Source organism: Vitis riparia, chromosome 3 (genome assembly GCF_004353265.1).
Source record: "Vitis riparia cultivar Riparia Gloire de Montpellier isolate 1030 chromosome 3, EGFV_Vit.rip_1.0, whole genome shotgun sequence".
Taxonomy (NCBI): domain Eukaryota; kingdom Viridiplantae; phylum Streptophyta; class Magnoliopsida; order Vitales; family Vitaceae; genus Vitis; species Vitis riparia.
Genome location: NC_048433.1, coordinates 6,907,647 through 6,928,690, shown reverse-complemented (window position 1 = coordinate 6,928,690; position 21,044 = coordinate 6,907,647). Strand labels below are relative to the sequence as shown.

At 35.9% G+C, this 21,044-nt stretch overlaps 2 protein-coding genes and 1 non-coding gene across 4 annotated transcripts; all 3 read left to right on the top strand.

Moving 5' to 3' along the window:
- Positions 1 to 1,417: 1,417 nt before the first annotated feature.
- On the top strand, positions 1,418 to 15,345 carry LOC117911469 (DNA polymerase kappa). Of its 2 annotated transcripts, XM_034825861.1 has the most exons (14): positions 1,418 to 1,588; positions 1,842 to 2,014; positions 2,375 to 2,548; positions 2,698 to 2,821; positions 2,913 to 3,013; positions 3,191 to 3,277; positions 7,106 to 7,201; positions 7,354 to 7,474; positions 9,734 to 9,862; positions 10,923 to 11,014; positions 11,288 to 11,399; positions 13,065 to 13,399; positions 13,583 to 13,917; positions 15,087 to 15,345. In XM_034825861.1, the coding sequence occupies exons 1-14, from the start codon at positions 1,498 to 1,500 to the stop codon at positions 15,229 to 15,231; spliced, it is 2,115 nt and encodes a 704-aa protein (XP_034681752.1). In that variant the 5' UTR covers positions 1,418 to 1,497; the 3' UTR covers positions 15,232 to 15,345. The 2 variants fall into 2 exon arrangements, with proteins under 2 accessions (XP_034681752.1, XP_034681755.1); XM_034825864.1 differs by lacking the exon at positions 9,734 to 9,862.
- A 1,556-nt stretch (positions 15,346 to 16,901) lies between these two features.
- Positions 16,902 to 16,973, top strand: TRNAG-UCC. Its single transcript has one exon. It is a non-coding gene; the product is annotated as a tRNA-Gly (tRNA).
- A 150-nt stretch (positions 16,974 to 17,123) lies between these two features.
- Positions 17,124 to 21,044, top strand: LOC117910813. Its single transcript, XM_034824967.1, has 3 exons — positions 17,124 to 17,706; positions 18,005 to 18,156; positions 20,650 to 21,044. The coding sequence occupies exons 1-3, from the start codon at positions 17,212 to 17,214 to the stop codon at positions 20,678 to 20,680; spliced, it is 678 nt and encodes a 225-aa protein (XP_034680858.1). The 5' UTR covers positions 17,124 to 17,211; the 3' UTR covers positions 20,681 to 21,044.

Sequence of the window (21,044 nt, the reverse complement as noted above, 5' to 3'; positions counted from 1 at the left end):
GGTTTGGTTGGTGATCTGTACGATAATGCAGGGCTAAACTTGGATTATTGCTAGCCATTAATGCAACATGTTTACTTGCGTGGGCCTATAAGTGCAATAATCGTGGCAGAGGATTATTCAGTTGTCTGTTTTGTTGTGTTTTTCCATTTCCAATATGGATGAGGATAATCACCAACTACAGTAGCAAATCATTTTACCATTTTGGTTATATGCAACTCATCTGGATCATCCAGACCAAGACCAATTCCATCTGGCGCCAGGTATGAGAAGGCTCATTTCCCCTACAAGGCCACACGGCAAGGAGAATCTGAACCCCAAAATGGGAAGGATTATTCAGTCAAGTTTTCAAGACCTATTAGCATATGTGATCATTCACGTCTAACATGTGAACGACTAAGGGGGACTCTATTCAACCCACAAATTCATGTCAATTAATTGCTACACATAAACTCAGACTGATAAACTGAGAAAACATGTAACTACATGGTCCAAGATTATGGTACGTCAGTTGATGACATCTGTCAACCACCCAACCGCTTGTAGGACAATTATCATTTCAAAAGAAAATCAAAGTGTTTCATGCTCTATCGGCCCTATATAGAGCCGATCAAGACACTACAGTCTCATGAGCCCTATATAAACCTTTCAAAAAGCACAAATGAGGTATGCACTCATACACATATTGACTCTCTCCCATTAATCAACTTGACCTATTCTCGCATGACTTGAGTTCAAAAGGCATGCTCAAACCACCTGTCCAAACATACTTTTGTATAGGAAAAGAGTCCATCAAGTTTTATTATTGCTAGACAGATTCTTTGAGAGGTTGTCTGATTTCAATCAAGCTAAATAAACTTGACTCCGATTGGCTCAGAATCAACACTATCCACTCCACTTTGGGTTATGTTTGTCCAGATTTTCTTGTTTTATCCTAGTACAATAAGGTTTATAAATTTATGATGGTCAAATTTTTCTAAATATATTAAAAAGTTTAATTTTAAAAATTACTATGACTCATTTTTAAATCATATTTATAAATATTTTACTTCATACTATCCTTATATATATATATATATAATCATTTTTTTAAAAAGAATTTAAAAAAAAAAACATTTTTCAAAATATAGTTTATTAATAAAAAATATTAAAATATTTGGTTAAAAGGATGAAATAATCCCAAAATCGAAATCTAACCCTCCCATATTTTTTTTGAAAAAGTAATCATTTTTACATAAATGTCATTTTTATTTAAGTATTTATTTTTTTTTTAAGTATTTTAAAGAAAATAATAAGGATATTTTTGTTCAAATGATGCAAAAAAAGTGGGAGGTTAAATTTCAAAAATTGGGTTTTGAGAGGCCTTTTAATCAAATAACCCAAAAATATTTAGAGCCGGGAAAACACACCTCAGCGATTTCCCCTTCTCCAAAATGGCGCTCTTCGCATGAGTTTATATTCCGACTTCCGAGTCTTACCCAGCAAGCAATCACAAGAGAGATGGAGAAGGCGGAGGCCGAGCCATCAGCCTCGGCAGATTCAGCCAGGCCATGGCAGTCCTACACCACCGTATACACTAACGCCAAAGCAGGTTTCCGTTCCTTCATCCGAATCATCCGCACATATTCACGAATTTCCCTCATTCATTCTCACTTTTAATGTGTTTTTAATTATCTTCAATTTCCCATTTGAATTCCATGAATAATTGAACTTTGATCTTGTGGGATGCCTATGAAATGTTATTTTCATCTGTTTTCATTTGCGTATGCTGAAATTTGAGTTGTTTTGAGGGTGGGTTTGATGCGGGTTCAGTGGTTCTGACTCAGTGAGGTGTGGGATTGTAGGGATGGATGGGGTTGACAAGGAGAAAGTGCAGAGGACAGTTTATGAGATGAGCAAAGGGTCAAAGTATTTTGAGAATGAGGAGCGCAAGGAGGCTTTCATCAGGCAGAAGATCGACAACATGCGTGCTCGGTGCGCAAAACTCTCTGCCTCTGACATATCTCATTATCAAATGGTATGGTTGCTTTTTTTTCCCCATGAATCACAACATATTTTATGGTTATAATGGTCAGCTACAATTAGCTTGTGCCGGGTCTTCGGTTAAATATGACTTGGTTGTACACTGAGCATTTTGGTAGGGGAGGAAGAAGTTTCAAACTGAGAAAATCTTTCATCCAGTGTAATTCTTATTGATCATTGGTAATTAATGTGTTTGAATCCCCCTCTCTAAGGTGGGAACCTTAGAAATGATCATTTTGACTAGTTTGATTATCTTGTTGAAGCATAGTACAACTCATGCTGCTTTTTTCAGACAAGTTTCTGGGGTTTTGATAAGGCATCTATTCTCGCACTTCATAGATTATGTTATTCTCAGGTTGCTGATAAAAGAATTTTGGAGCTAGAAGCTACACGTGATCTATCAAGGATTTGGCTACATGTAGATATGGATGCTTTCTATGCTGCTGTTGAAACATTAGATAATCCTTCATTAAGGGGCAGACCAATGGCAGTTGGTGGCATGTCTATGATCTCCACCGCTAATTACGAGGTTTGAAATTTGAATTGCTGATTATCAACTCCAAGAGGGACTGTGAATGGTTTTCTGATCAATTCAGCAATTCCAGTTTAAAGAGTGAAATTCTCTAACACTGCTTCATTATTAAGTTTTATAGAGAACATGATTTGATCACTCTGTAGGCCCGAAAATTTGGGGTTCGTGCTGCAATGCCTGGTTTCATTGCACGTAAATTATGCCCAGAGTTGATTTTTGTTCCCACAGACTTCAAGAAGTATACTTATTATAGTGATTTAACTAGAAAAGGTTAGGCTTTATGCTTTTAATGCACCTTTTCAGATGAGACTTACAATTATCTTTTGCTGGTCAATTAGTTTACACGTATTTCTCATATTAGTTTTCCAGAAGTACGATCCCAACTTCATGGCAGCTAGTTTGGATGAAGCCTACCTTGATATTACTGAGGTCTGCAATGAGAGGGACCTTACTAGTGGAGAAGTAAGTTTGATGACCAAATAATCTAATTTCACTACTCACTCACCCTCTCTCTCTCTCTCTCACACACACACACACACTCACTCACTTGGGGAATGGATTACTAACTCGTTTTTATTTTCAGTAGCATGGGTTGCATTTCTTATGATGCCTCTCTTATTTTGTTGTTTTGCCTTGAAGATTGCTGAAGAACTCAGAACAAGTGTTCATGAAGTGACTGGTCTTACATGCAGCGCCGGAGTGGCACCAAATCGCTTACTTGCTAAGGTAGTTTAGGCTATTTTCTGGATATAATTGTAATTATTTCGGATGATAACTTCATGCACACTTTGCATTTTTTTTTAGACATTGAGATTTCTTTAATGCTTATTACATATAAGCTGGTTTAGGGGGTATCCTGTTCATGCCATCTGGAAGGATAGTTCATGTTTTATCATATCTAACCACACTTATCTCTTTCCAATATGAGAGGGAGAGCATTGAAAAGATACTGATGTTGGACCAGTGGCAGAGCCAGAAATGCATCATCAAAAAAATCATTTCTGCGTTCAAAGCACAGATATATGGGATTCTTAGTGGAAATGGGGATTCTCAGTAAATATAGAAAGATGCAAGACTCAGGGTCTGTGCTGGATGGCAGATTTTCCCTCATTTAAAATGTGCTGGGATCATGCTGAGCAATTTGTAATATATATTTTAATATTTTCAGGTGGGGCATATGCTCCTTTTCATGGGTTGATAAGAGTAATGAGTTGATGTCGGCTAACTAATTGATGATGAATATTATGCTATGCAGTATATACTGGACAAATTAAAGGAGTTACCATAAGACAACATTATGAATGCCCATCAATTATGGGGCAGTGTATTGGGCTTTAAAAAAAAAATTATTAAAAATTAGGCATGGCTGAAATGAGACCGTCAAAGGTCAAAAAGTTCTAAAAGGCTAGCGTTATAACTGAAATATGGGTAAAAATATTTAGAGAATAACAGAATATGTTCTTGATGATGAATCCTTACATGAGTTGCATAAGGCATAAAAGATAAATGAAGACAGGTTGTTGTTTGAGGCTTAGTTGTTTAAAACCCATTGGTGTTCTCTTCCATTATGTAGTCCAAGATACTGAGTGCGTTTTGGTATGCATTCTTGAGGGCCTCTTCCTTTGACTATTTATTTGATGCACCTAGGTAGAGTAGAACACAGTTAAAAACTTTTTCTACACTATATGAATAGCAACATAAACAAATCTAGGCATTTAATTTAATGAAATAAAAACTTTATGCAATCCTAGAAAAATCTGCCAGTGATAAGTCGTTCAAAGTATTTTTCAAAATTAGAATTAATAATTGAACAAACAACTTGTTGTTGTCTAAGCATTGTGATAACTTTTCATTCTTTAGAAGTTAGTCCTTGGAAGACAAATTTGAAGCTTTTCAAGTCTGGCTCACAATACTGCCAGCTTTCTCTGTTGACTGGATTTAACTATTTGTAGATTTCTTTATTTGTTATCTTATATAGATGTGTTCTAAAATTACTCTTGAATAAAGTCTACTACTAGGGGGAAATTACATTTTGGCTTTCAAGAAGAAGTGACTGTTGTTTCCATGTCAAAAAGTCAAAGATTAAGGCATGTAAGAAGTGCATACATTTTTTAAAGCATTGCCATATCTTGCTAGTTTACGTCATTAAATTGGAATTTTCAGATAAAAGAAAATCTACAAAGTCATTGACACCAATTCTTTGTATTATTTAACTTGTAAGCCTTAAAAATGCAAGTGAACACATCCTAGACATACATAATGCTTCTCATTCCCTTTTTTCTTGAGCAATAACCGTAGGTTGTTTAATCTACTTTGGTGTCATCTAATTATATGTGTATATATTCCTGTATCTTACCTGTATTTTTTGCTGGTAGCATTATACAATCTCAAAGTTAGCTACATAATTCGTATTTGTTTTTTTAGCTATGGAGGAGCTTAGTTGTCTGTTGAAGAAGGCAAGGGAAGAAGGTTATATTTTAGGGTTTAAGGTAACTAGAAAAGGAGGTGGAGGGTGGGGGTATCTCATCTTTTATTCGTTGATGACACACTTATTTTTTGCAAAGCTAGTCATGAGCAAGTGTTATATTTTAGTTGGATCTTCATGTGGTTTGAAACCATTTCAGGTTAGAAGATTAATTTAGAGAAGAGTGAGTCAATTCCTGTTGGTCGCCTCCGTAATGGGGAGGAATTGGTGGCTGAGTTAGGTTGTAAGAAGGAAGATCTCCACACTGTATACTTGGGTCTTCCCTTGGGAGCCCCCTTATAAGTTGAGGGTTAGTTGGCATTCAGTAGAAGAGAGGGTCCACAAGAGGTTGTCTATGTGGAAAAGACAATGCCTTTCTAAAAGTGAGAGACTCACTCTCATCAAAGAGTACTCTGGCCAACTTGCCTGTTTACCATATGTCTCTTTTTGTCATGCCTATGAAGGTGAGTAAGAGGATTGAGAAGATTCAAGTAGGTTTTTTGTGGGATAGGGGTTCATTAGAGAAAAATCTGTACTTGGTGAGGTGGACAATTGCTTGTAAGGAGAGATGTAATGGAGTTGTTAAGATTAAAGGCTTCTTAGTTCTTGACAGAGCATTGCAAGCCAAGTTGACTTGGAGGTTTGTCTCAAAAAATGAATCCCTATGGAAGTGGTTATTGTTGGGAAGTATGCGGAGGAGGAGAAGGGTTGGTGTTCCAGGAAAATTAGGGGTGGTTTTAGAATTGGATTATGGAAGGACATCAGGAGAGTTTGGGAGAATATGAATAGTAGAACCATATTCGCAATGGTAGAAGGGTGAAGTTTGGGAATGACAAATGGTGTAGTGATTCATCTCTAAGAGAGCCCTTCCTTTTTTTATATTCCATTGTTGTGATAGAAGATGCTTGGATGTTTGATGTATGGGATCAACAAAGTGAGGGTGGGCATTGGAACTGTAGCTTTTTAAGGAATATGATTGATTGGGAAATGGAAAGGTTGAAGCCTTCCTTTCAAGGCTTCAAGGGAAGGTTGTGAGTAGTGATAAAGAAGACAATATAGAATGGATGGATGCGAAAAAGGATAAATTTTCAGTCAAATCCTTCTACTTTCATGTGGCAAAAAAGAACGGAAGAGTTCCCTATGAGTGTTATTTGGAATACGATGGCCACCAAAGTAGAGTGAAAGGTTTTAACTTTAGATAAGTTGGAAGCTTATTAGCAAAAGGTTTTAACTTTGGATTGGTTGCAAAGGTGGAGGTGTTCGATGTTTTGTTTGTAAGGAAGATGAAGAGTCAATATTTTACATCCTTTTACATTGTGCAAGAGTTAGAATGTTATGGAATTTGGTGTCTTATTTGTTCAGGGTTGCATGGGTAATGTCAAGATTGGTAAGAGAATCCTTGTTGGGGGTGCATAATCCTTTTGAAGGAAAAAAAGGGGAAATAAGGTTTAGAGGTATCTTGTCGTGTGTAAAGTCTTTGGGGAAGGAGAGGAACTCTTAGCATTAGAAAACAAAGAAATGTCTGATCAAATTCTTAAATCCATTTTTCTTTGTAACCTTCTATTATGGGTTAGGAACTATATGGATGGACTTTCCCACTCGCCAGGGTAGCCCAGTTGGTTTGGGCGAACACTAGGAAGTGTGGTCCCAGTAAGTGACACATGGTCTTGGGTTTGAATCTTGCCACTAATGATGTCTTGAATTTATCCGGTGCTAGTTTTTGCGGGGCCATTAACACCCCGAGGTTTGGGTCCCCATGGAGAGAGTCCTAAGGGCTTGGCCGTGGAAGGTTCCTCGGTTATCAAAAAAATAAAATAAAAAATGGATGGACTTTGCTTGATCTTGATAGATATTACTAATTGTTTGGGGTCTTTGTGAAGGGGCTTTTTTTCTTTATGCCCCTTGCTTTTTTCACTTTGCCTCTTCTCATTCTTTGTATACAATCTGTGTAATTGCTTTTTTTGTAAGGTGCTATTAATATATTCTTTCACTTGCCTGTCAAAAAAAAATCCCTTTGTACACATTGTTTTTTATAGATTTAAAAATTTCTTTACCATATCATCTTATTTATTTATTTTGTTTAAGTTCAGGTTTGCTCAGACATAAACAAGCCAAATGGACAGTTTGTTTTACCGAGTAATCGGATGGCGGTCATGACTTTTATTTCCTCACTTCCCATACGAAAGGTATTTCTCTTGCGCACACATCTACAATGGTAGACTTTATATTATGATTTTTGAAAAAACTATGTTCTTGAGCTAAGTTTTTTTTTTATTTTTTATTTTTGTATGGAAATCTACATCCTGGTTAAGTAATTCATGGGAAATTCAATTTACAGATTGGGGGCATTGGTAAAGTGACTGAACATATTTTAAGTGGTGTTTTTGGAATTAATACATGTGAGAAGATGCTTCAAAAGGGTGGTTTCCTCTGTGCACTATTTTCTCGTTCTTCTGCAGGTTTGAATCTGTTTTTACAGCTTTTTTCTGGATCAAATTAGAAATGCTCACCTATTAAATTGTTATATGAACATACAAGCATTAGAATTTATAATTATTAATTTTCCACTCCTTTGTTTATTCTGTATAATAGAACATCCTTTTTACACTTTTGACATCTGCTTCCTCCTTTTTGTTGTTATTTTCTGTCTTTTGAGGATGTTGGTGTCCTAAAGAGAACATGATAATTTAGAAACTGCTTATAATTTAGGTTCTCTCATTAATAAATCTAACAACAGAAGAGACAAGAAAACATTTTAAAATCAATTATTCAGTGATGACAATTCAGCCAGAAAGATGTGATTTGACCCTGAAGTGACCAAGGAACTAGCAAGGAATATTAATGCTACTGCTCCCTCAACAATCCCTAAAACAAACTCATAAACAGGAAGTGAATTATCAATTCTAAAGTTGAGGTCCATTTTGTTGCCGACTTTATTTTCTTCACCTTCAATTGGGGTTTTGGAGAATGCATCTTTTTGGATTATGTAAACTCTTTGCTTTTTTGTTGCCATGTTTCCTTTTCTCTTGTACACAACTATGCACCTTGATTTTGGAGAATCCATCTTTTCGGATTTTTTAAACACTTTGGCCTTTCTTTGTAATGTTGTTACTTTTTCTCTTGTGAATAACTATGCACCTTGAGCTTGCTTTCCATTCTTCTTTGAAAAAAAAATCTAATTGCATAAAAATTTCCCTAAATTTGTCATGTATTACACTCTTTCTAAGTTACCTTTCATGAAAACCAATAGGTAGATATATCGTTATTACTGAATTATAGTGTGTCCAACGGAACAGCTGAGGGTTTACCCTTCTCAATGATTTGACTCAACAATGCAAATAACTATGTTGTTATTGTGTACTTGAAATGAAATGTAGGTTAAGCACACACCTTGGAGGCATGGTTGGCATGTATACCTCAAGAGCAAGTGAAATCCGTAATGGTCATACAGTTTCATTTTCTATTCACAGCTCAATGAAACCCAGTTAACTTAACATTGTGCCATTCTAAAACTGAAGATTCAGCTGCATACATTGTTCTCTCTCTCTCTCTCCTCTCTCTCTCTATCTTAAATGTGGAACTTCGACAAGGCTGGCTGGCTTAATAAATTCTATTTCAAGCATGAGAAGGTATTGGATGTAAGCAATTGTTACTTGGGAAACAGAGCCAAAACTAAGAAGACACATAATGTGAACACATTTGGAGGGGAAATTTTTCTGGAAATACAACTTCTGCTTTGCCAGTGGTTCATGTTATAACCTATTTTCTGTTTCCCAACATTCTGATCTATTCAAGATCTATTGATGATATGGGACATGTGGTGTGCCCAGCCAATACAGAGAGATCCACCATTTTTAAAACATAAGTTTGGCTCAGAACTAAAATATTAGGTGAGCTGACACAAGTATCATAAGAAGATTAATGAGCTAAGCCTGAGATTTTTTTTTTTCTTATCAATTTTATTTTCTCTTCCAAATATTATTAACTTACTGTCAGTTTTGATACACTTCCTGTTTTTTGTTTTTAAATTTAGAAACTTCTATACAAAAGTAGAATATCTTGTATAAAAATATAGATTTACCTTATATCTTTAAAAATCATTTTTAGAAATTTTAAAATTTGAGGTATCAAAAATCTTTTGATACCCTAATTTTTTAAATAGGTTTTAAAACCATTACTTTTTCAATATAAGCCTCTAAGAGTTATTGTATCTTATATGAAAGTTACTATTATTTTATGTTTTAAAAACAAACAATAGGAAGTGTATCCAAAGGAACACTTCTCTATTTAAGTCATTTTGATCAAATTGAATGAAGCCTCATGCAATGTTGTGATATTTTATGTAAGGATTTACTTTTCAACCTGCTTGTGTCAGTAATATATTGAATGGGGTTGACATTCCATATACTGCTGTGTACACTCTTGTCTTTTTTTTTCTTTTTTTTTTCTTTTTAAAGAAATCTTTTTTAGATAATATGTGTTGAATTAGCATCTGGATGATGGATGCTTGCCATTTGGTATATCAAATCCTCATGACTTTTTTTTGTTATTTTGTAACTTTAGCTCTTATTCCTTCTCCAATGAAAGGAAAAAATTCTATGCAGGCTTGACAACAAGGACTTGCATGTTTTCCCATTATGACTTCATATTTCAGTCATGTTGCTTATGAATCTTATATCCCAGTATCATCATAATGACGATCTTGCAGTTCATGGCAGATTTTTTCCTCTCTGTGGGACTGGGACTTGGGAAAACGGATACACCTCAAGTTAGGTTCCGGAAAAGTATAAGTAATGAGAGGACATTTTCAGCCACTGATGACACTGCATTGCTTTATCAGAAATTAGGTAATTAGTCTCTGATTTCTCTTTTCCTTATGAGGAACATGTGTGTTGGTGATGCTTGGGAATAGATCAATTTCTTTTGTCTCCAGCCTTGTTGAATGACCACCATACTAGTTAGTTTGTTCCTCTCTGTTGCTGTTAATTTTTATTGTCTATTCCTCAAATTGTTATTGGACACCCATAAGAAGATGCTCTCTGACTTTCCTCAGGAAATTATGTGATTATCAGATTAAGCTCAGAAGAATGGCTAAAATAACTGAAGGCAATCCTCATGTCTTACAGCACTTAATGGAATTTATTTCTGAAATTTTTTGCTAGATATGGTTGCCTATAAGACCCAACGTTAACTCATTAAACTAATGAAAAATTTAAATTAATTTAAATATCCAACTGTGTTCATACAGTGTAGGAAACTTTTAAGATCTAATATTTCCTCCTCGTTGGAATTATCATCAATGCATTAGTGCCAAAGTCAATTCCAGTTCTCTAGAAGAGACATTAACACAATGCAGACCACCAAAAGAGAAACCTAGACAACCAGAGAAGGGGAGAGAAAATGGACTAATGAAGGAGAACAGTAAGTGGCAATATGTTTTGGAGTTGGTTGAAGCTGTTCTATAACTCTCTCTTTCTCATACCCACACATACACATGCACAAAATCTAACTTACGAAATGCATGTTTAGAAGAATTGAAGAAGATAAAATATTAGTAAATTTTTAAAATTCGTTTGTGAACTTTACAAAACTGGTGCATGTTGTGCTCAATGTAGCTTTCCCCAACCTTTATTTCCATCAATTTCCCCTATCTTAACGGTTGCCAGTTTATCACTGTGGTTAATATGAACAAGAGAGTTTTTCCATTGTGGGGATGTATGATGGACTGAGATACATTCATACATGGAAGCATTCTGCTTGGATGTTTGGATACTTCAATTCTTTTTCTCAAATTCGGATACTTTGATTCTTACATCTAGAAATATTCTTTTTTTTTTTTTTTGCTTTTATATGAAAATTAACTGCATCTATTTCAATGGGTAAGTCTCATTAAAGTTTTGTTTGCAGCTGAGCTTTCGGAGATGCTATCTATTGATATGCAAAAAGGAGGACTTTCTGGAAGAACATTGACTCTGAAACTGAAGACTGCATCTTTTGAGGTACTGTCTGTCTTTATGATGACTCATACACTGGCAGCCTGTGGCCACTCTAGGTATATGCTTAATAAAATATGGAATATGTGAACAACTGATTTTCTTTTGCATCTTTGGTGTGTGTCATGTTTTGTCTGTAATAAATTATCTGGCACACGTATGAATAATTTAACCATCTTATGTTTCATCCTCCCAACTCCTTATGCTCTCTGGATGATCATTCAAACCAAATCTTCATGCTCAAGTTTACTGATAAGTCTGCAAACTGCAAACTTACAGGTTCGGAGTAGAGCTGTGACTATGCAAAAATATATTTGCTCAAGAGAGGATATTCTGAATCATGCTTTGAAGCTACTAAATGCTGAGCTTCCTCTATCTTTAAGATTGATTGGTAGGAAGAAATTTGTGGTTCTTATTCATTTATTATGAAATGTTGTTTTATGGTGCCCACTACTTTAACTGCATTTATGTATTTCAAGGAATATAGCATCTGTAGCTTTCTAAACATTTACACTCCATTGCTCATTAGAATAGAAGAGAACATCAAAAAGAAGAAAAAAAAAATGAAGAAAAGAATGGGAGGGAAGAGATGAGATGAGAAACTGTATTGATTTCTTCTGTTCGTTTTTGGCAGAGGTGGGGGGAAATTGAAAGAGGAGGTGAAATTGAAGGAAGAAAAAACCAAGTCTTTGTGAAGTACTTGTACCTTCTGTTCAAAGTATCAGTCCCCAACTTGCCTTTTGATATGATTATTATGGGAAAGAGCTCTTGACCATGCTTCACAACCTGTCAATTTAACAGCTACCGGGCTGACTGCTTAGCCTGACCAAAAGTTTTTAATATTCTTGTAAAGTTTGATACATTCCTTGAATTTAATCAACACTGTATGCACCTTTTTGCTATGCAAGGAGTTCCATAGTATTTAAACTATGCCAGTTCACATTTTTCTTTTCCATTTTCTAAGCATTGATCTTTTAACAAACACTTGGTGATTCACAGTATGGATCTTTTGTTGTTAAATTAGTCATTATATGGTATTCTTTAGGGATTTCACAAGGAAGTTTCTGATATTCTTGACCAACTTCTACTGTGAATTGAAAAACCTAGATCTAGCTAATCTGTATATTTGCTCCAGTTTATGTGAAGTTATATTTTCTGGACTCCATTGGATCAGCTTTGTCTGCTAGTTCTTCTTTCATAACAATTAGAAGTTGAGCCTGAGCATTTAACATAGGTTTAACTCTTACTATTTAATCCAAACCTAAAATTTGTCACTCTACCTAATGAAGTCTATTTGTACATTTTATACCATGATGGGTGGCATATTACAGAAGTCCTATTGATTTGCAAAAATTCTGAGAGGTTCCATAGTACTTGGTCTCTGATGAAGCTTTTAATGTCGATTTTATACGGAAAAGGCTGGAAACAGTATTTCTGGACTCAAACTTTCAAATAAGCCTTGATGTTTTCGTTCCTTTACCATCCCCACTTGTGCACCTCGAATAATAAAATTTGGTCCATATTACTGCATTGGGGTAATATATGAACCCCTTTGCATGATGTTGAATATTTATATGATACTACTATTGTGGAAAAGAGCTCTCATGATTTTTATTTTTTTTAAAATTTTTATTTTTGGTGATGTTGTTGGTGGGGGGGAATGGAAATTTATGATGGGTTCTTAAAATTGATGTGCATGTTCTGAAGTTCTTCTTGCTTGTGGTTAATGCTTTTTTCATTATGTCATCAACTGTTCTAACAGAACTTTGGTATTTTACCTCCTGCTAAATTATTACACAATAACCTAGCAGGAGGTGGGAAATGGAAATCAAATAAGTTGAATGTTTAAACCCTACTCTCATATCAGAATTGGGTAGCTTGGGTCCTACCCCCATGACAATGCTATTTGAGGTTGACACAATTTCTCATACATATTTTTATTGAATTTATTTGTTCTTTTGAGATGGGGTGGCATGTTGAGGGAAAGGAAATGAAGCTTACTCTTCCACCCATTAGTACTTGTCTTCTGATGATGCAGTTCTGCTGTCTTTTGTAGGCCTGCGCATGTCTCATTTCAATGAGGACAAGGATGGTCATCTATCTGATCCGACACAAAAGACTCTTGCTAACTTTATTATATCAGGAGATGCTTCTGGAAAGAATGTGGGTGAACACAGTTTGTTGGGCTCAGATACAAGTGATAGCCACTTCATGGTTGACCCAGAAAATGATCTTTCTATTGACAACCATGAGACATGTCATTATGTTTCTGAAGACCCGTTGGACAGCAACCTATTATCAGATCTTGATCACTGTAATTTTAATTTGAGCAATAATTCTGGTAAAATAGACAACAATAACGAACTTCCCCTGAATGGATCTGTGGCTAAGGTATATATGAACTTTAAGGATTGATTCATCATCTTGACTAGTGTGGCTAAAAACCAAAATGACAAGCATCATATTTCTTGTCAACATAATTTCTTTATATTTGGATACTGAAAAAAATTTCTAGTTTTTCTTGGGTTATCTTCCACTCAACAGGTTTTTTAATGCATGTTGCCCTTTGTCCAGGTGAATGCCCCTAATGTTGTAGGGTGTGCTCCAAAATCCCATCAAATCGAAGTATCACATTTAGTAGAGGCAGATTCTTTTTCTTTCTCTGAACAGTGTGAGTCAAACAGGCCAGACAGAGTGACAAGGACCAACAATGATTTGGATGATGGAGTTCCTTCTTCAAATCAGAAAGAGCAATTTTTGTGGGTGAATGACTACAAATGTTCACTATGTGGGATTGAATTACCTCCTAATTTTGTTGAGGAAAGGCAAGAACATTTTGATTTTCATCTTGCTGAGAAGTTGCAGAAAGAGGAATCTGACAACTCAAGAAATCTTATGTTGAATCAAAGGTACCATTTTATGTCCTGCTTTCTACAAGTTAGACAACTTGGAAATTTCCCTATTATTGCTACCACATGTGAGAGTTGTTGGTTGATAAATGGATCATATGATGATCAAATAACCTAGCTTTCCTCTGTAAATTTCCAAAACACCTAGATTCAAAATAATAAAGCAATGGGGCAATGGTGGTAGCCTTTTATCCTTAACTTTTACAATTTATTTTAATGATCATGTATTAGATCAATGATTCTGCTGAAAAAGAGAAATCTTACAGTAGTGGCCATTGATATGAGGGAAAGATGGTAGTACCTACAGTCCAATTAACCTTTTATAGATATGTCATTGGACATGGGCCATGAAATACAATCTTAATGTTAGAAGATCGATGCATTGTTATTTTATAGTTCTAGAAATATTGCAATTTATTCCAATTACAGATTTGAAAGCATAGATTTGCCCACTTTTACATTAGAGGCTTTATTTATTTTACCACAGAACATTTAAATATTCAATGAAAGAGAAGAATAAGAACTCTTAGGGTGGTTGACTGCCTCGAAATGGAGATTCATTTTCTGAGGGTGATTAATTTCAGTAACTAACACAGTTCAAGTTCAAAAATTAAAATGTTAATTCCACTATTTAAATGTGGTTTTTGATGTAATTCAAGTTCATATATTAAAACACTACTTCCATTTCTGCTTCTATCTGAAGACAAGCTCATCCTTGTTCTTACTCTTTTTCCATGATATGAATTGTTTGTTCCTCTCAAATGAAAAAGGGACGTTTGGACCTTTCATGAAACTGAAAGTCTTTTACACCTTACATGGAATTTCATTAGTCCATTTTATTTTTAATACCATTTGAATTGTCCTCTTTGTTGCATTTGTAGAATCTTATTTAGGATTTACAGAAACAAATACAGTTGAAAACAGAACAGAATAATTTCATTTCTAAGGGATGTTTCAGATGTTTGTTCATTGAATTTCTATACACACCAATACCGATTCAAATGTTGCAAACCTAGCCTTGGTAGAATCTTTGGCTTCGCCAATCATACTTTCAAAAGATTGCAAGTACCCATTATTATTTACTGATTTGTTTCTATTTTTATTGTTTTTTCCCAGAAAAAGAGTTTGTCTTTCATTCTGATTAGTTTCAATAAATTGGAAATTGTCAGGTTTTCCCAGAGAGACCACACTGCAAGCCAAAGAAGACATAAGAGGCCCAAGTCTTCGAAGAAAGAAGGCAGCAAGTCATCTAAAAAAGAAAGCAAACATATTCCTATTGATATGTTCTTTGTGAAAAGTAACCAGAACTTCTAGCTTTGTATTTATTTGATATACTACTGTATGTAATTAATCTCAGCTCTGTACAATATTCAAAAACTTTGCCAGCATATTAACTTGCATAATGATAATAAAATAAAAGTTTTTTAATTGTGGTTACTTCTCATGTCCAATGATCCTTTCATGTCCAATGCCTTTTTTTCTTTTTTGCCAAAACCCCAAATCATTTGCAATTTCCTCATTGCTTGAGTAGCCAAACTTCAGCACTCCTTATTCACTAACAATGAAACAGGAATGAGTACATGAATGGGATTCAAATAGTTACCAGACAAATCATATTCTTATTTATTTACCTTTGTTCATAAGCATGCATTGCCCTTTTCTTCCTCTCACATCCATACATGAATTTTTTTATTTTTACTTTCTGGTTACTCTTGCCAACACACACACACCTTAAAGAAAGCGTACCAGCTTGATCCAAACACTGCCATGTTCATGAATGAGTATGATACAATCAAATATCCTGGTGACAGTGTAGCCACCCCATACAAATACTTGGAGAAACTTGAGGAGATTCAATCTTATCCAGGAAGTCAAGGCTTATTAGCAGGAATATCCGAATAGGGCTGTCATCTCATTTCATTTCTGGCCAGCCAAACATCCCTTACATGAAAGCTTCCCTGGACATGCTTGGGGAAGTAGGATTTGCCCATATGGCTTGCAGTGGTGGGCCTGATCTGAACAAAGTTTCAGGTCCTAACCAGGCACAGTAGATTGCACAGGACTGTTTCACAGGGACTACAACCTATAATGGCAATAGATCCAGTAACCAGAGGATGCCCACATTCAGATCCATGCTTTTGAGTTATTCTCATCAGTCAGTATCACATAAAAGTACTAGTAATAGAGAAGCATTTTTTCTTTATAAGTTTGCAATCCACTTTCATTGATTAAACTTCAATACTACCAGGTACCAAATAAACTTCAAAATTCTGAACATTATTGAAAGCCCTTTTTCGATAGCAAGATGTGCCTCCATGCATGCAGAGCTTTGGTTCAGATTAAAATTCAAACACATTAATATTCAGAAAGTATGTGGAAACATGCTAATAATATGATGCATTTTACTATCAATCATAATTTTCAGGAAAGAATCAGTAACCACTGCATACAACAAACAATCTTTTGCAGAGAAAGTAACATATGTACCAATCCTGTTCTTGTGTCAGAAATAAATGCATATCCACCGTTTTGCCTGGTTTGCTTGCTAGCAATCAACAATCATGCAATGGTTCCATTTGAGATTGCAGTGCATAAGCACCCAGCAACAGGGGTTCTTCCAATGGGCTTCCTCTAACATGCCTTTACACCTCTGGATAAGCTCATCCATCATAGCAATATAGGCGGCACATCCCCACTACACCCTCTTACCCTTCAAGATAACTTATCTAAAATTGCACATTGCTTTCTTACATTTTCTTTCGGTACAAGACACATCCATACATGATCCATAGAACCTTAAACCGCCCACCTGTAGTCATTTTTAACCAGAAAAGAAGGTTGAGCCTATGCATGGAAGTGTTGCAGCTTCACCCAGATGGAAATATCTCAATTCAGCCCTCCACTGTCTTTGCAGTAGCACAACAACAAGAAGGCTACTTTTTAGATTTTTATCAAATATAAAAAAGTGAAGACAATCACCATCAGCGTTTGTAGTCCAACGGTTAGGATAATTGCCTTCCAAGCAATAGACCCGGGTTCGACTCCCGGCAAACGCAAGCTTTTTGATTTTTGGCCACATTTTCAAGTGTAATTGATTGATGAACATACACCATCATCAAGTCTGAATAATTTTTTCCCCATTATTTTACGATTTAAAAGAAGCATTTGGAGGAAAAAAAATATCTAATTCCCAAAACTGAGAGGGAGAAAGCCCAATAGTGGCTTCCCTTCTGCCACATGTCGATGAATTCCTAAGCAACAGCGTCTCCAGGCATTAGTGAGAGAAGCAGAGAAATGGAACTCCCATGTGTGAGTCCATCCTCAAAATTCTCCATTCTAAATCCAACGCCACCACCCGCAACCCATTTCATCTCCTCAACCGTCCCTGCTTCCCAAGCTGCACCACTCTTTCCAGTAAAACCCCACTATAATGCTGCCCACAAAAACTCCAACAGCATTCCCACCATGTCTGAGATCATGGACTCATCCAGAGCCCAGAACCTCAACCTTCAGCTGCAAACGCTTGGACCCTTTTTCAGAATCACTGCCAAGAGCTTGGAAACTCAGGGAGAGCTTGGGAGAGCTGAGGGGCTGATAAGGTTGTGGTTGGGAGGCAGAATTCTTCACTTGGATTCGATTAGATTAAGAAGAGAGACTCTGGGCATGGAGAAGTCAATCTTTGGTATTGGGTTGTTTATTGGAGCTGTTGCAATCCGGTATGGCTATGACTCTGGTTGCAGAACAGCTGAGTTGCTTGCCATCAATGACTCTGACCTTTACCATTCCAAGGTTCTTGCCTTCTCTATTTTATCCTTTTTCTTATCACTGGGAAAGCAGATATCATAATCATTTGGGTAATTAATGTTTATATCATCAAATTTGTGTACTTCCTCTGTACTCTGGGTTGTGCCTCCATTAATGTTTGGACTGAAGATTTTCAATGAGTTGTGCTGAATGATAGAAACGACCAAAACAACTTCTGCAATGGCCTCTTGTTGATTCAATCCTCTGTTGAATCAAATTTGAGAAACCCACCTGTGGGTTGGATGTCTTACTAATTCTCAGTTTGGTTTCTTCAATGTCCCAGCTTGTTAGGTTCTACACGAGAATTGGGTTCAAGGCTGTGCACGAAGTGACTGGTTCTTCAATGGGAGACCTTGCCCACATGTTGGTCTGGGGAGGCATTGGAACACGGATGGATGCCAATATCGATGAGCTTCTAGTGAGATGGTGCAAAAGGTTTAAATCTCAGAATTGATTTCACCATGAAACATTTTGAATTTAACTTCCACTTGAATTTTGTTTGAAAGATATATGCATAGCATCTCCTCTTCAAGAGCATAGGTATGCTTCCAATTACCTTTTGTATAGTGAGGGTATTTTTTACTCTTAATAAGATCCATTCCAAATCCACCATGTGGTTGTTAATCAGAAAATTGTGTCTTCACATTTCTGTATATTGAGTTTATCTAGAAAATATTGGCATATCATCAGGAACTGTATTGGCTGCCTAAAATAGATTCATTAACGAAGACTATTGCCTCATGGATTTTCTGTTGTTAAAGTGGGTTTACTGATATATTTATGATTTGTATACTGCAAACACTTTGTTGGCATGCAACTATGCATCACCATCACCAGGTCCATCTAACTTCTCTAAGGTAAAATGAACTTAACATGGCTTTGAGGTGGCCTATTTCGAATGCTGGTGAATCTTGCAACCAACATAAAAAAGAGGAGAAAAGAAAGATAAAGGAACAAGTAAAAACAGATTTATGGGTGATTGCATTGTGAATCCACAGCCAAAGCACCCCCTCAACCAACCAACACCGCCCGCCCCCCCCCCCCCACAAACCACCCAACTCAAGGGATTGGTTTATGCTGAAGTTGCTTCAAATCTGAAAAATGATAAAAGAGCTAATATGAAAGATTAGTCAGAGAGATTTCTGCCCTTAAGTTGCTTCTGAAGCACCATAAAGAAGAAAGGTTACTTTGTAGAGGGTAGGGACTAATTCAAATCTGGTTGCATTACAACATTTTGCTGAATGTGGTGCCTTGTGACCAAAAACTTAAACACCTTAATATGTTCAAATAGAAGCATGAAATCAAAACTAGGTTAACCTAAGCACTCAAAACAACTTCTACAGAATCAAAACGTGGGAAAACGATTGATGGAACTTTTGAGCAGTCCCATTTTTTTAACCAACTGATTTGTGAGTAGTACAAATGATGTCCCTCAGTGCCTCTATGACAAAGGAGGCCAGGCCTACACATTCAACTGATGTTACCACTTTTTTTCTCAAAGTAAAAAGTTTTGCATTCATGAGAATATCTCTTGTCATGAGGGTCTAAAAGTCAGTTGCATTAAGCTGATTGATGATTCAAGACTTGAAAGCTATGGCCCAACCAATCTTAGGAACCTTGTCCAAGGCCTTGATGTTACACTCAGTGGAGATTTTCAAAATGGATTCGTGTTTGATCTCATGCTGTAGGAGAGTCCTTAGCTTTCCATTGTTGTTGAGCCTTGCCTTTACAGTAGTCATCCAACCAAAAATGTATCCCCCCACTGCGAAAGTGTTTTCCTTTGTTGAGAAACTCCTGGTGATTTCTGCTACTGCAGAAATCCTCTTTGATTGATTTAAGATAATTCACATCTGATGCCCTTGGTAAGTCACCCTTGTCAGTCCTGAAAATCTTAAAAACTAGGATCAGTAGATATTCCTCCCTTATTTGAGCCATGATATTGTTTGATGAATCCTATTATGAGTTTTTGTTGATATTAACTTGTCATAAACGTGGAAGCTTACAAAACTATTGAAGCATTGCAATCTGGGCCTGTCATGCCAATGCCAGCTTTGTACTGACTAAAACAGTCAGAAGTAGTGTTGTACTTTGCCTACATGCCAAAAGCAATACTTGGACTGCCAATAGTTGCTGAAAGATAAACTGCAGGGGACTGGTTCAGAGCAATGGGCATAGAGAAAGCTGCATGTTCATGGAAGTACTGAACTTGAGAAGAAATAGAAATGACCATTTTCCAGTTTATGGTCAAAACCGTAGATGTCATTGAAATCCGATGATCACTGGTCTGGTGGCAACTTGTGCAACAAGGGAATTGGACAAATTGGCTGCTTCACTTTGTCTAATTCCCTGTTCATTCAAGTTGGTTAAAAGAACTTACTATAAGTGAGAAAAGAAGAAGCAAGTATTCAAGTTCTGACTACTTTCATGGAACCTTTAACTTATTGATAACCTGTCAATGCTCTAACCCTTGAGCTGCATTCCAGAATATATTTACATGAACTATGATATTATGTGTTTGAAGTGTTTTCACTTCTTTATATAATTTTCTCAGTTATTGAAGATCTTCAGTCTCCTTATCCATTGATATAAAATATTTTGGTATTTTCGTTGTATTTCCATTTCATAGGAACTTAGTACAATCTAGTTTACTATTTCTGTGAGTTATCTACAACTAAGCAAGTAATAAGGGAATACCTTACTGTCATAATCAAGAACTTTTGATGAAGATACAAGCTTCCTCAATGACAAAATCTTTCTTAATTGGTGAAATCTGCTAAGTAGAGAGACAAATTGGGATGCTTAATATAAACACAGGAGTGTGTAGTTCAGAATAATAGAATTCAAGAAGAAAAATTTAGCAAACAGGTATTGACTATGTATCAATTTTTGAATCAGTTAATTATAATATCATGCATTTCTATTTTGCAGCCATAATACTGACTTAGTATGGTCCCTTTGAACTGCATTCCCAAATACATCTACGTGAACTAAGAGATTCTACACTTCAAGTGGTTCATCTTAGTTATTTAACTCTCAGATAAACATGTGAGTGCTCAACCCTCTGAGCTTCATTCCCTTCCAAATATATTTTGGTGGACTGACAAAATATGTGCCTGAATGTATCAGCTATAGGATTCTTGCCTTTCTGGTTATCCTTTAATGCATAAAATATTAGTCCATGATTATTTTTCCTTATTTCCTTATTTCCTTATTTCCTTATACAATCTAAGTCTTATTTGGACAAACTAGTTCACAAACAAGTAACAAGGCTAGTACCTTGAGGGAAATGTAATCCAGAAATTTTAATGGTGTTGGATTCTTCA